Here is a 13,474-nt window from a genome sequence, read left to right on the forward strand (position 1 = left end):
AGGTTAGGTTAAAATTTTTAAGGTTATGTTGATATTTTTCTTATATTAAAATGAAATATAACATTTTGAAGCTAAAAATCTAGTTTTGATAGTATTATGTGGTTATTAATAAGCCAGAGACGATTCAAAAAAATATAATTTACCATAAAAAATTACAAAAAAAAAATCATATTTCTTTAATAAATTTTTACTGCTTAAATTTTCTGAGTAGTTTTCATTTAACATCTCTGTGTTAGAGCTGCATTCCATAACTATATCTTAGCTGGCAACACTATGCTATTATTTACATTGCACTCGGTGTTTTTTTTTACAACAGATAAGAACAAAAAACAACACACTTTACATTTAATCTTGAAATAGACAGACAATTATCAAATTTAGTTGTTAACAGTAACAAATTGTAATAAATAAGCTAAAGTAGTGTTTTGTAAATTAAAACTTTTCCAAAAATTCTTCCAAACAGGTAAGAAAAATTTAATTAAACTATTTAGAAATTGAGGGACGGAAGAATGACGTGTTGTGTTGTTGGCGTTTAATTGATTTGCAATGTCAAATAGATTTAGCTGAGCTGCAGTGTGGGCAAATTAAATTGCTAATAAAAAGCGTTAACTAATAAAATAATACATTTTTAAAAATTTTGTTAAATAATAAAAGTTTTATTAAAATTCGATTAGGGTATTTTAAGCAATTTTGTTTAAAACTGCACTTTTTTTTAAACAATACTAAAATTGTTTGTTTTTTTTATCTACAAGTATTTTTTTTCAATTACTATACTTTTTATTTAAAGAATAACAATATTGTTGAAGTTTTTAAAGACTGTTACACTTTTTGTATTAATTTCTGTGTTTAAATCGCCAAATATTTTAAAATATTGGCATTACTGTTAAGCAAAATAAACAGAGTTATTTTTATAACGGTAATCCTGTTTATTCTCTCTCTCTCTCAAGGCGAATCTATAGAAGGTGACGACAGATTTAAAAGAAATACAACAACAGGTACATTGTTTTTGTTAAAAGATAATTGAACTGTGAAAGTGTCCTGTTGTTGTAGTTTTTGTCACAACAAACACAAGTGAATTGATAGTTCAATTATCTAAACAAGTGAAGACAAAAATAATCAGCTGGTCTACACCAAGGCGAATTTATAGAAGGTGACCTTAGAAGAACAACTGATTATTTTGTTTTATTCAGTTTTTTAGATAATTGAACTTTCTATTCACTTGTGTTTGTTTAGGCGACATTCATTAAACTTTCCGGCAGGTAATGCTTTTAGTAAGGATGTCTGCTGCCACGTCTTCAGGACGAATGTGGTTTATTTGTAGATAATTCTTAATTCCAGAAATTGCATCGAAATTAGATAATGAAGAACGACGATTATCTAAATTATTTGCCTAGTCCGCATCTGCTAAACCCAGTAACTTCGGGTGTGTTCGTAAATTCAGTATGATTGCATCACTGCAGCAAATTAAAAGTTTAGCGTTCGAAAAAGCATATTTGTGATTATTGCTTTACGTCAAACATTTTTTAATGCAAATTGTTGGCAGTGATGTCGCAAATTTGTGCAACCAATGCATCATTAAGTTATATGTTGCAAAAGTTTGCAGGTCGTGGCATCAGTGATGCACAAATTTACTGCATTTACGAACACACCCTTCATCATCTGACTGTTTGGAAAATTCAAGTTTTAAATTTATGGTATTTTTTAAATATCTGAACACATGTTTAACAGCAACCTAATGTAGGATCTTTATTAAACCTAGAAAGTATGGCTTTCTGTCCTGCATACAGAAGACTTCCTACAGCTTCATCATTTCATTTTTATTTTCTTCAGAACTTGGAGACAATTTGAATAATAGCTTTTGATTGCAATCTAGTGGTGTACTAACTCCTTTGCTTTCTGTCATATTTAATCTTTTTAGTAGGTCTTGCAAATATAATTCTTGATCAATCTACAGCTTTTTGTTTTCTCTTTCCAAGTATATATTCAGGAAATTGCATATAAATTGCTTCTTGCTAGTCAGAATGAGAGAGTTATTTCAAATGTCAAACTCGATACATAAAAAAATAATGAATTCGCTTGTATTTGCCTGAATTCGCCACTGCCACAACCTGATATATAAATTCGCTTTATTTTGCTGTTTGTTCTCTCTCTCTCTATTCTCATCTCTCATTTATGTACACTTAAAGAAATTTTTAATTTTCTCTCTCTTTTACAGCTTTTAATATGGCGTCTAATCATGAAACCTACATAGAAAAATACTTAATACCAGAAATTGTATCGCAATTAGATAATGAAGAATTGATTTCGTTTAAAGCGGAAAATTCTGGAGGCTTAGATGGTTTTATGTCCACATTGTATAATATACAGCTGAAAACTAAAAGCGATAAGGGGTAAATTTTATAATTTAGGCTTAAAAATTAAAATATTTATATTTTTTTAATCTAGCGATAAGGAACGTTTGTTAATAGCCAAATTTATGCGTGGCGATGTGGCCTTTAGAGAATCCAGCAAATCCTATATACAATTTGCCAATGAGATCTATATATATGGCACGGTTTTGCCTTATTATGAGAAATTTTTAAAGGATATGAAAATTACTTCCATAAATATCATGGATTTAGTGCCTCCCACTTATATAGCCAAGTTTGGTTATATAGAGGGTAAGTTTTATATTTATTTATATGTATTTTCTTTTTATTTAAAATTACTTATTTAAAACCAGGTTTAAGCTCTTCCCCTAATGAAAGAGAGGCTTCTTTGGTCATGGAAAATCTTAAGCCCTTAGGCTATCAGCTGGGTCCTAGACTAGTGCTTAATCGTGATCATCTGCTAGCCATGTGCAAACCTTTGGGTCAATATCATGCCATGTCCTATGCCTTAAGAGCCTTAAACAATAGCCAAATGGAGCGTTTGAAGTCAGGCATTATAACGTTGCCCTTTATCAATGACAATGATCCTAATGATGCCAATAATAATCTTTATCGTGTGTTATATCGCTGTGCCTTTGATCGTTTGTTTGAATTTTATGAGCGTAAATTGGAGACTAGTACGTTTGATAGGAAATCTACCAAGGATTTAAAACTTATTGAATGTTTGCATAAACTAAAGCACAAATACTTTGAGGAGCCAACACGTCTAATGGAAAAACTAAGAACCAAGCTGGAGGATAATGATTTGGATCGATATTTTGGCGCTATTTTGCATGGTGACTACAATCGTAACAATGTTTTGTTTAAATACAAAGCTTCTAAGGAAGGCAAGGGTGAAGAGGAGAAATTAGTGGAAGATATGAAAATGATAGATTTTCAGGTATTTTATTATGAATTAAATTAAAAAAAAGACCTTTTTTTAAATAATTTTTTATATATTAGGAACTGCGCTATGGCTCTCCTTGTTTGGATTTGTCTTTCTTTATGTATTTCAATACTGCCGAAGAGGAGAGATATGAAATCTGGGGTAATTTATTAAAAGCCTATCATACTTGCATGTTTAATACCTTGTCGACAATATTAAAAGCTTCCCAGAAATCCAAACATGATATAGCGGAAATTTTACATCATTATAGTTTTGAGAAATTTCAAACACATTTTTCCCGTTTCGCTTTTTATGGTTGCATGATTTGTTTACATTTTCTTCCTTGGATATTGTGCACGGAGGAGGAATGTAGCCGTCTTTCCCAAACATTTGAAACGGATTTATATGGTGAAGAGTTTCGTAAGCTGTCTTTGGAGGCGGGCGGAGATGAGGTGACCATGCGTATGCTGACGGTGATTAGACATGCCTGTGAAATGGGCTATATGGATGATTTGTAACATGATTTGGGTTTAGAGTTATTTTTAATTTAGTAAATTGATTTTATTATTTTTTATTTTTTTTGGGTAAATTGGTTTTTATTGAATAAATATGAATTTAAAATATAAATGATAATTTCTTAATGATTCTTATTATTGCGGTTATTTTCCACTGTTTTTTATTGGGCTAGTGTATTTCTTATAACAACCCTGTGTTATCTCTGCTCTTTATTAATACTTTTCATCCGGCAACACTATTTAATATATATTTTATAACAACCCTGTGTTTGCTTTGCTGTATATATTGATACGGCAACACTATTTAGAGCATTCCAAGGCGAATTTATTACAAAGTGATGTCAACTCTACAATATTTACAAAAAAGCCGCAACAAACACTAGTAAATTTGACAGCTCAACTATCTACTAAATAAAAAAATAATCAGCTGGGCTGTCGACATCACCTAAATTCGCTTTCGTGCATTCATTGCTCACGGTGTTTACTAGTGATAAAAGCGAGATAAATGTTATAATTTTGAATCCAAAGATAATACTAAAATTAAGATAATGCCAGTAATAAATGTTTAAAAAGTGTAAAGTAAGTACATAGTTAAAACTGTTTAAAAACCTGATGAGAAATATTTAAAAGAAACTGATTTAGACCTAGGGGAACAAGTATTAAAGTGTGATTTAAATTTAATTGAGGCTGAAAAATGACTAAAGGTTTGTTGCTAAATTAAAAGGTGTGAAAAATCTTTTAAAAGTGAATGAATTTTGTATTTTAATAGCTTTGAATTTACCTATTAAATCTCAACGTTTTTTTGTTTTTTTTTTTTGCAACCAAAACTTCATATTTTTACACATGGACATCACTGCTAATCCTGGCCTCTCTGTTTTTGTTTACATTTCCAGTACACTGCAAGAAAAATTTTGTTTTGTTTTGTCTTTAAGCCTGCAATATGACGTCTAAACTGGAGATCTATATAGACAAATATCTAATACCGGAAATATTAAGCCAATTGGATAATGAGGAATTAATTTCATTTAAGGCGCAGAGCTTGGACAGTTTAGATAGTTTTATGTCCTGTTTGTATAATATACAGCTGAAAACTAAAAAGGATAAACAGTAAATATTAAATTCCACAATTATTAATATTCAGAAACTCAACCGCCAACAATTTTAAAATTATTGTATGAAAAACACTCAAAAATTATTGGAAATCTAAGGATTTTTCATATAAAAATTGTGTTTCTGAATGGGGTCCTTAATAATTTTAATCTTTTAGAGAAAAAGAACGCTTATTATTTGTGAAATTTATGCGGGGCGATACAGATTTTCGAGAATCTAGTAAATCCTATACACAATATGGCAATGAAATCTATACCTACAACACAGTTTTGCCTTTATATGAGAAATTATTAAAAGATATGAAAATTACCAGCATAAATGTAAAGCAGTTAGTGCCTCCCATCTACATAGCCAAGTTTGGTTATATACAAGGTAAGCTAATTAATAAATTTATTTAAAAATCTATATTAAACCGTTAATAGGTTTAAGTTGTACACCCAACGATAGAGAGGCTGCTTTGGTTATGGAAAATCTTAAACCTTTGGGCTATCAATTGGGTCCACGCCTACAACTGAAACGTGATCATCTTATAGCCATGTGCCAGCCCTTGGGCAAATTCCATGCCATGTCCTATGCTGTAAAAGCCTTAAATCCTTCACAATTCGCTAGTTTAAAAAAGGGCATTATAGATTTCCCCTTTATTAATGAAGAGGATCCCAATGATGTTCACAATAATGTTTATCGTTATCTACATCGCCATGCCTTTGATCGTTTGTTTGAATTTTATGATCGTAAAATTAATAGCAATCTTTTTAATAAGAAATCAGCTAAAGATTTAAAATTAATAAAATGTTTGAATAAATTGAGAGAGAAATATAACCAGCAGCCTTCTCGATTGCAAGAAAACTTAAGGATCAAAGTAAATGATCGTGAAGAAGATAAATATTTTGCGGCTATTTTGCATGGCGACTACAATCGTAATAATGTTTTGTTTAAATATAAATCCAAAGCAGATAAAAATGCCCAACAATTAGTAGAAGATATAAAAATGATAGATTTTCAGGTATTTAAAAGTAACATGATCATAAATTAACTTTTTCCTAAATTTAAATATTATTTAGCAACTTCGTTATGGTTCTCCCGCTCTGGATTTGTCTTTTTTTATGTATTTCAATACTGATGAAACTGAACGTTATGAAATATGGCAGGATTTATTAAAAACATATCACAATACCATGTTTTCTACACTTTCCATTATATTAAATGCTTCCAGCAAATCAAAACAGGAAATTTCGGCTATTTTACAGCATTATAGTTTTGAGAAATTTCAAAAACACTTTTCCCGTTTCGCATTTTTTGGTGTTATGATCTGTTTACACTTTTTACACTGGATGCTGTGCAGTGAGGAGGAGTGTGCTCGCATATCGGAGTTATTCGCCACAGATATACGCGGAGAAGAATTTCGTAAGATGTCTTTAGAGGTGGGAGGGGATGAGGTTAATATGCGTTTGTTGGCGGTGGTTAGACATGCCTGCGAAATGGGCTATATGGATGATTTGTAAGAGGTGGAATAAAAGGGATTATTTTAGTACTTTTTTTTATTAATTTTTTTAAAAAAAAATATTTTAATTAATGTAATGCATGAAATTCCAAGAAAAATTTTTTTAATTCGAGTTGTTTTTCAGCATAAAATCATCTTTTACCATAAACTCTCTTACTTGTTTAAAGTATGTTTATTTAAATACCATAAAAATTATAAAACTTAAAAGAAAATAATTAAAACCCTTTTAAATATGTTTATTTTTATTTAAAATCAATAAAAAATACTAAAATTTCCTTTAAATTTGCATTTTATTAGTATTTTATAACAAATTTCTATTTTATTTCTTAAGAAACATCCTAAATGTAAACCAAGGCGAATTCACTTTACAGCTGCTTCGTTTTTCTTCATTTGTTTTGTTTGCGAATACTACAACAAACGTTATAGCAACAAAAACAACAGCCAAACATAAACAAAAACCAATTGCATGTGGTTTTTGTTTATGTTTGGCTTGTTGTAGCATCACTCTCACTCTTGTAATGAATTCGCCTTGATGTAAACATTGCATTACCGTTATTTGAGAGACAGTTGTTTGGAGAATTTGTTTTGGTTCAGTGTTGTTGTTGTGTTGTGATAAATAAATGGCGGCTTTTGTGTTTTGTATGAGCAAACAATGGAAAGGTTTAGTTTTTTTGTTAATTTTTCTTGTTTTTTATGTTTAAATAATAAAAAATGACAAAGTAAATAAAACTTTAAGCATATTTCTATAATAAAACCATGTAAGTTATTAATTTCTTATGATTTTTAGAGGAAACATTTGCAATAAAGAAGGTTTGCTTATTTTTCCTAGAGAGGCAGTAGTTTGGAGAGTTTGTTTTGGTACTGAAAAACCGTTAAAAAACCAACTAAAACCTATTTTTATTCTAAAAAGTCTGAGGAAAATGCAATTTTGCCTTATGTGCCAAAAAATAAATAATTTCTAGCTGTTTTAGTTTGAATTTTCTATTCATATTTCAAATTTGTAATAAACCTTGACATAATTTCTTAGATTATTATAAAATAAATTTAAATGCAACACTGAATACCTTCAAAATAACCCGCTCTACTTGTAAACTAAGATTATTACTGAGTTTTTGAAGATAAATTATGTTAAGAGACCTTCAAATTTCTATAAAATATTTACACAAGTGTTTTGTTTGAAATTTATCTTCATGTTCATATTAAACATATAAATTCTAATGTTTTATATAAGCCAGCAGTAGTAACAAATTAAAAATCATTAAGAACACAACTTGTTTTAGTAGAAATATTAAATAAAAGTTTTAAAAATGAAATTCTTAGCCTTATTAATGGTAATTTTAACCATTTCCTCACAAACTAAAGCCTCTTATCGGTATAATGTGATTTTTGAAGACTCTAACGAATCGTCTGCCTTGGCCAAGTGTGAGGAGCGAATTTGCTCGCGTATTTATCGCCCTTTATGTGTTGCCATTGATGGCATACAAACCACTTTGCCCTCTCGCTGTCACATGGCCAAATTCAGATGTGATGCCATGAAACGTGGTTTAAATAAGGGACCCATTATAAGGGTAGTGCATAATGGTGGTTGCTATGAGAAGCCCAAGAGAAGACAAAATTCTAAATGGATGAAAATTCCCGAGGATGGCAAATACAAGGGACGCTATTGAGGAGTGAAGAGGAGTTTATTTTTTAAATTTTATTTTTATAAGAAAAATGTAGTTTATATAATTTATTTAGGTTTAATAAAATGATAGATATTTAAAGAAATTGTTTAAAAAAATAAAATTTATTAAAGGCTTATGGATTTAAAGGGGTTGCTGAAATTTAATTTTGGCAAATTTGCAAAGAATTATAAACCAAACCGGTTGCTTAAAATAAAAACTAAAAATTTTAAATAAAAAAAATCCTTTGCAAAATGTTGCTAAACTGAAATTTGCTGATAATTTAACAAAATATTCTTGGCAACATGTTGCTTATCATAAATTCTAAAAATTATTGCATAAAATAAGTTGCTCAAAACAAAACAAGTAAAGTTTCTTAACAAAAATCATTTTTTAACATGATATTTAAATAATTTCATACTGTAGCAACATGTTGCTGAAATTAAATTTTTGCAAATTTACTGAAAATTGTATACAAATCAGGTTGCTTAAATTAAAAACTAAAAATTTTAAATAAAAAATTCCTTTGCAACATGTTGCTAAACTGAAATTTGCTGATAATTCTAGAAAATATTCTTGGCAACATGTTGCTTATCATAAATTCTAAAAATTATTGCATAAAATAAGTTCCTCAAAACAAATTAAGTAAAGTTTCTTAACAAAAACCTTTTTTTGAAATGAAATTTAAAAAATTTCATACTATACAGTAAATTACAGTAAATTGTAGACAAATCAGGTTGCTTAAAATAAAAACTAAAAATTTTAAATAAAAAATTCCTTTGCAACATGTTGCTAAACTGAAATTTGTTGATAATTTAAAAAAATATTCTTGGCAACATGTTGCTTATCATAAATTCTAAAAATTATTAGATAAAATAAGTTCCTCAAAACAAAACAAGTAAAGTTTCTTAACAAAAATCTTTTTTTAATATGAAATTTAAATAATTTCATACTGTAGCAACATGTTGCTGAAATTAAATTTTCGCAAATTTACAGTAAATTGTAAACAAATCAGGTTGCTTAAAATAAAAACTAAAAATTTTAAATAAAAATTCCTTTGCAACATGTTGCTAAACTGAAATTTGTTGATAATTTAAAAAAATATTCTTGGCAACATGGCAAAAAAAAGATGGAGCCAAAATGAATAAACCTAAATATCTCTTCAACTAAAAGAGACAAGCTACCCATGTAAGCATATTTTTGTAGATCTTCTTAAGGACTATTTATATTTTAAATTTCAGCTCGTTTCGTTTATAAATAAATTTTTGGCGATTTTTTAAACAAAATTTATACCCGAGTGACCAACTTTGAGGGGCCATGCACGGGACCCCATTAGCGCTAGCAAGCTGAACAAATAAAAATCAACTAGAAAATACCTCAGCTCCAACCATGTGAAATTTCGTAATAATATCTTCAATAATTGCCGAGATACAGAATTATTTCCAAAAAAATAAGTTTCTAAATCACTGTGTAATGGGAGAGAGAGTTTGTTTTGTTTTGGTTTTGTATTGATGTTTGTTGTTATTATAAAAATGGCGACATATGTATGAATGTGTATTGTATGAGAAAGAGTTTGTTTTGGTTTTGTGTTGTTGTTTGTTGTGTTGTATGAAAAAAACACTTGAAGAGATTTGTTTTTGTTATTTTGTTGTTATAAAAATGGCGAATTTGATTGTTTTTGTGAGAAAACTGTTGAAAGGATTGCTGTTTTTGAAATGTTACTGGTTTTTTAAGGCGAGTTATTAATTTCTTATAATATTTAGGAGGGGAAAAAGGATTTCATATATTTTTGAGAGGAAACAGAAATCAGCAGAGTTTGTTAAGGAAATTTAAGTAAAAATTTACTTTCTTCTTTAATTTTTAAATAAAACTCTTTGATATTTTATAAATTGTTTATACATCTTTATTTTTTTCATATTTTTATTGTTTAAAATATTTTTTTCTTTTATTTTTTCAATTATTATTGTGGTTTCATTTACAGGATATAAGTTGGTTTACATTTTCTTTTTTTTTGTTTTTGTTATTAAATTTGTAACATTTGTTTTAAATTTGAATTTTTTTCATTTTGCAATTTTATTTTGGGAAACATATCAAATTGGAACAATTAATGTAAGAGTGAATAAGGAAAAGAGAAATATAAGTTGAGGAGAGAAAAATAAAAGGATTTTATTTGAATTTATTGTGATTTATTTAGGGATTGTAATGTTTAGTTTGTATTATTATTATTTCTTTTATGGAAAACACATATAAAATTTGTTAGTTTTTTGTTTTAAAGAAATTATAGTTTAAAGTTATAGAATTTTGTTTTGTTTTATTTTTATTTATTAATAAATTATAAACTTATTTTTTATACATATGTTTGTTTATTGGTGGGTTAAATTTGTTTATTTTTTTTCTCTTTGTTATGATATTTTTGTTTAAGAAAAAAATAATTAATTAATTACTTTTTTTGTCATATTTTATTTTGGTTTGTTAAATATATTTATTTGTTCTTAACTATTTTACGCACACACATTTTGATGAGCTGTTTGGTTTTTGCTTTAATTGTTAAAAATAAAAAAAATAAGTTTTTTAAAACAATTAAAATTTAATTAAAATTACAGCATTTAAAGAAAATATAAAACAATTTTTATATAAAATTTTATAGATTTTTAATATTTTTTTTTTAAACTTTTTTAAACAATTATTTTTTTTTAATATTGCTAAATGGTTTTTTGTTTGTTTTTTTTTATAATAAAGTACCTAAGCAGTATCAAAACATTTAATTTTATTTTTAATTTTGTAACATATTGTTTTTCTGAGTGTATAATTTTTAGTTTTTTTTTTTATAATTTATTTAGTTTGTATTATTTTTTGTATATAAATATCTATATATAATTTATTATATAATTAAATTCAATTTGTTTTTAAATATTTTTAACTAATTTTTTTTTTTTTTCAAATTTTTTTTTGGTTTATTTTTAATAAATTTTTTTTCTTCTGGGTTTTTAAAATCTATTTAACATTTATATATATATAGTTTAATTTAACTAGGTTTTTTTTATATATAATTTTTTACAAATTTCTGTAACTTTCAACATTTAAAAAAGCTTTTTTTTTAATTAAATAACTTGTTTTGTATTTTAAATTATTTTTACAAAGTTTCTTCTTTTTTTCTTGGTAAGTTTACAAATGCAGCTGGTAAAACAATTTTTAGTTTTGTTTTTTAAAATTAGTTTAATTTATTAATTAAATTATTTATACAATAATAAGGAGAATAGTTAGTTTCTAAAGTGGCAAACGCTAGCTAAAAAAAAGGGGAAAACTAAAGGAAATTCTCTTAATTTCACTATAATTCGAAATTTATAAAAAATAACTTTTTTTTTTTGAATTCCCAAAAAATTTTTAAAAATCCCCTAAAATGGGATTTTTCTAAAAATTATTTAAAACAAGGAAATTTCCTATTTTTCAAAAGCAAATGTTTGAGAAATTCGAAATTTATAAAAAAATAACTTTTTTTTGAATTCCCAAAAAATTTTTAAAAATCCCCTAAAATGGATTTTTGTAAAAAATATTTAAAACAAAGAAATTTACTATTTTTCAATAACAAATGTTTGAAAAATTCGAAATTTATAAAAAAATAACTTTTTTTTTGAATTCCCAAAAAAAATTTTAAAAATCCCCTAAATGGGGATTTTTCTTAAAATTATTTAAAACAAGGAAATTTACTAATTTTCAAAAACAAATGTTTGAGAAATTTGAAATTTATAAAAAAATAACTTTTTTTTTGAATTCCCAAAAAATTTTTAAAAATCTCCTAAAATGGGATTTTTCTAAAAATTATTTAAAACAAGGAAATTTACTAATTTTCAAAAACAAATGTTTGAGAAATTCGAAATTAATAATAAAAAAATTTCCTTGAATTCCCAAAAAAAAATTTCAAAATATGGGATTTTTGTGATTTTTTTTCTAATTTTCAAATTGTAGAAAATTATTTTTAAAAATGATCTTGTTTTTTCGGGGAAGTTTTTCCCCGTATTCCGATTTTTTTTTGTTTCAAATATTTATAACCAAAAATCCCTTTTTAATCTAAATATGCAAATTATTAGTCTAATTGCAAAAATTCGATATTTTGGAATTCCTAAACTATTTTTCAAAAATACCCATAAATCCCACTTTATTAAATACGAAAATTTTAAATTTTTTTTCAGAAATTTTTAGCTTTAAGATGGCTAAAAGTAAAGTAAAAACTTTAAAATTTTTAAAAACAAAATTTTTAACGAATTCCTAAATAATTTTTCAAAAATCCCACTTTTGTCAAATAAAGAAATTTTTAATTTTTTTTTAAGAAATTCTTAACTATAAAACTGAAAAGTAAAGCAAAAACTTTAAAATTTTCAAAAAGTAACTTTTTTGTTGAATTCCTAAAATTATTTTCAAGAATACCCAAAAATCCCACTGTCTTAAAAATTAAAAATTTTGGTTTTATGAAGTATGTTGATATAAAAAAAACAAAATAATTTTGAAAAATTAACTTTTTTGTCGAATTCCTAAAATAATTTTCAAAAATACCCAAAAATCCCACTATCATTGAAATGAAAAATTATTTATTGTTTCCAATAAATTCTAAACATAACATCAAAATCTATTCAAATGAAAGAAAAAAATCTTAATCTTTTGCAAAATAAGTTATCCCCGAATTCCTAAATTATTTTTCAAAAATACCCAAAAATCCCAATGTGTAAAAAATTAAAATTTTTCTATTTTTTTAAACTAATTATTAAAATAGAAATCAAAATCTTTAAAAAAATTTTTCCCCGAATTCCTAAATTATTTTTAGGAATATTTTTCAAAAATTCCCCAAAAATCCCAATGTGTAAAAATATAAATTTTTCTGTTTTTTAAACTAATTGTTAAAATAGAAATCAAAATCTATCAAAATGAAAGTAAAAGTTTTCATTTTTAAAAACCGAATTCCTAAATTATTTTGCTAAAATCTCAATGTGTAAAAATTTAATTTTTTTTTCATTTTTTAAACAAGTTGTTAAAATATAAATCAAAATCTTTAAAAAAAATTTTTCCCCGAAATCCCACTGTCTTAAATGTGTAAAATTTTCTATTTTTCCAACAAACTTTAGGAATAAAAATGCAAAAATTAAATGCAGAACATGAAATTTTTCAAACAGGAAGTTTTTCCCTGAATTCCAAAATTTTTCAAAAATACCCAAAATACACATTGGGATTTTGGAATTCAAATTTTTCTATTTTTTGTGAACTAATTGTTAAAATAGAAATCAAAATCTTTAAAAAAAAATGTTTCCCCGAATTCTTAAATTATTTTTGAAAAATACCCAAAAATCCCATTCAATAAATTGTTATAAAAGTTAAAATCTATTGAATATAATTTTTTTTTT

The 13,474-nt window shown here is 26.1% G+C and overlaps 2 protein-coding genes across 2 annotated transcripts; both read left to right on the forward strand.

Moving 5' to 3' along the window:
• The first annotated feature begins 320 nt into the window (after positions 1–320).
• LOC135958497 (uncharacterized) lies at positions 321–3,921 on the forward strand. Its single transcript, XM_065509405.1, has 5 exons — positions 321–463; positions 2,216–2,390; positions 2,446–2,660; positions 2,723–3,309; positions 3,372–3,921. The coding sequence occupies exons 2-5, from the start codon at positions 2,224–2,226 to the stop codon at positions 3,810–3,812; spliced, it is 1,410 nt and encodes a 469-aa protein (XP_065365477.1). The 5' UTR covers positions 321–463; positions 2,216–2,223; the 3' UTR covers positions 3,813–3,921.
• A 493-nt stretch (positions 3,922–4,414) lies between these two features.
• Positions 4,415–6,637, forward strand: LOC135958214 (uncharacterized). Its single transcript, XM_065509097.1, has 5 exons — positions 4,415–4,513; positions 4,703–4,916; positions 5,077–5,291; positions 5,342–5,922; positions 5,981–6,637. Exons 2-5 carry the CDS (start codon positions 4,750–4,752, stop codon positions 6,419–6,421), a joined length of 1,404 nt encoding a protein of 467 aa, XP_065365169.1. The 5' UTR covers positions 4,415–4,513; positions 4,703–4,749; the 3' UTR covers positions 6,422–6,637.
• The last annotated feature ends 6,837 nt before the right edge of the window (positions 6,638–13,474 follow it).

This window comes from Calliphora vicina, chromosome 4 (genome assembly GCF_958450345.1).
Source record: "Calliphora vicina chromosome 4, idCalVici1.1, whole genome shotgun sequence".
Classification (NCBI taxonomy): Eukaryota; Metazoa; Arthropoda; class Insecta; order Diptera; family Calliphoridae; genus Calliphora; species Calliphora vicina.

What these genes read in the sequence shown, in the direction of transcription:
- LOC135958497 (XM_065509405.1), top strand. Translation starts at nt 2,224, where the DNA reads ATGGCGTCTAATCATGAAACCTACATAGAAAAATACTTAATACCAGAA. An exon ending in AAAACTAAAAGCGATAAGGG is followed by an intron (nt 2,391 to 2,445) that starts GTAAATTTTATA and finishes TTTTTAATCTAG; the next exon opens with CGATAAGGAACGTTTGTTAA. An exon ending in TGAAAATGATAGATTTTCAG is followed by an intron (nt 3,310 to 3,371) that starts GTATTTTATTAT and finishes TTTATATATTAG; the next exon opens with GAACTGCGCTATGGCTCTCC.
- LOC135958214 (XM_065509097.1), top strand. Translation starts at nt 4,750, where the DNA reads ATGACGTCTAAACTGGAGATCTATATAGACAAATATCTAATACCGGAA. An exon ending in AAAACTAAAAAGGATAAACA is followed by an intron (nt 4,917 to 5,076) that starts GTAAATATTAAA and finishes TTAATCTTTTAG; the next exon opens with AGAAAAAGAACGCTTATTAT. An exon ending in CAAGTTTGGTTATATACAAG is followed by an intron (nt 5,292 to 5,341) that starts GTAAGCTAATTA and finishes AACCGTTAATAG; the next exon opens with GTTTAAGTTGTACACCCAAC.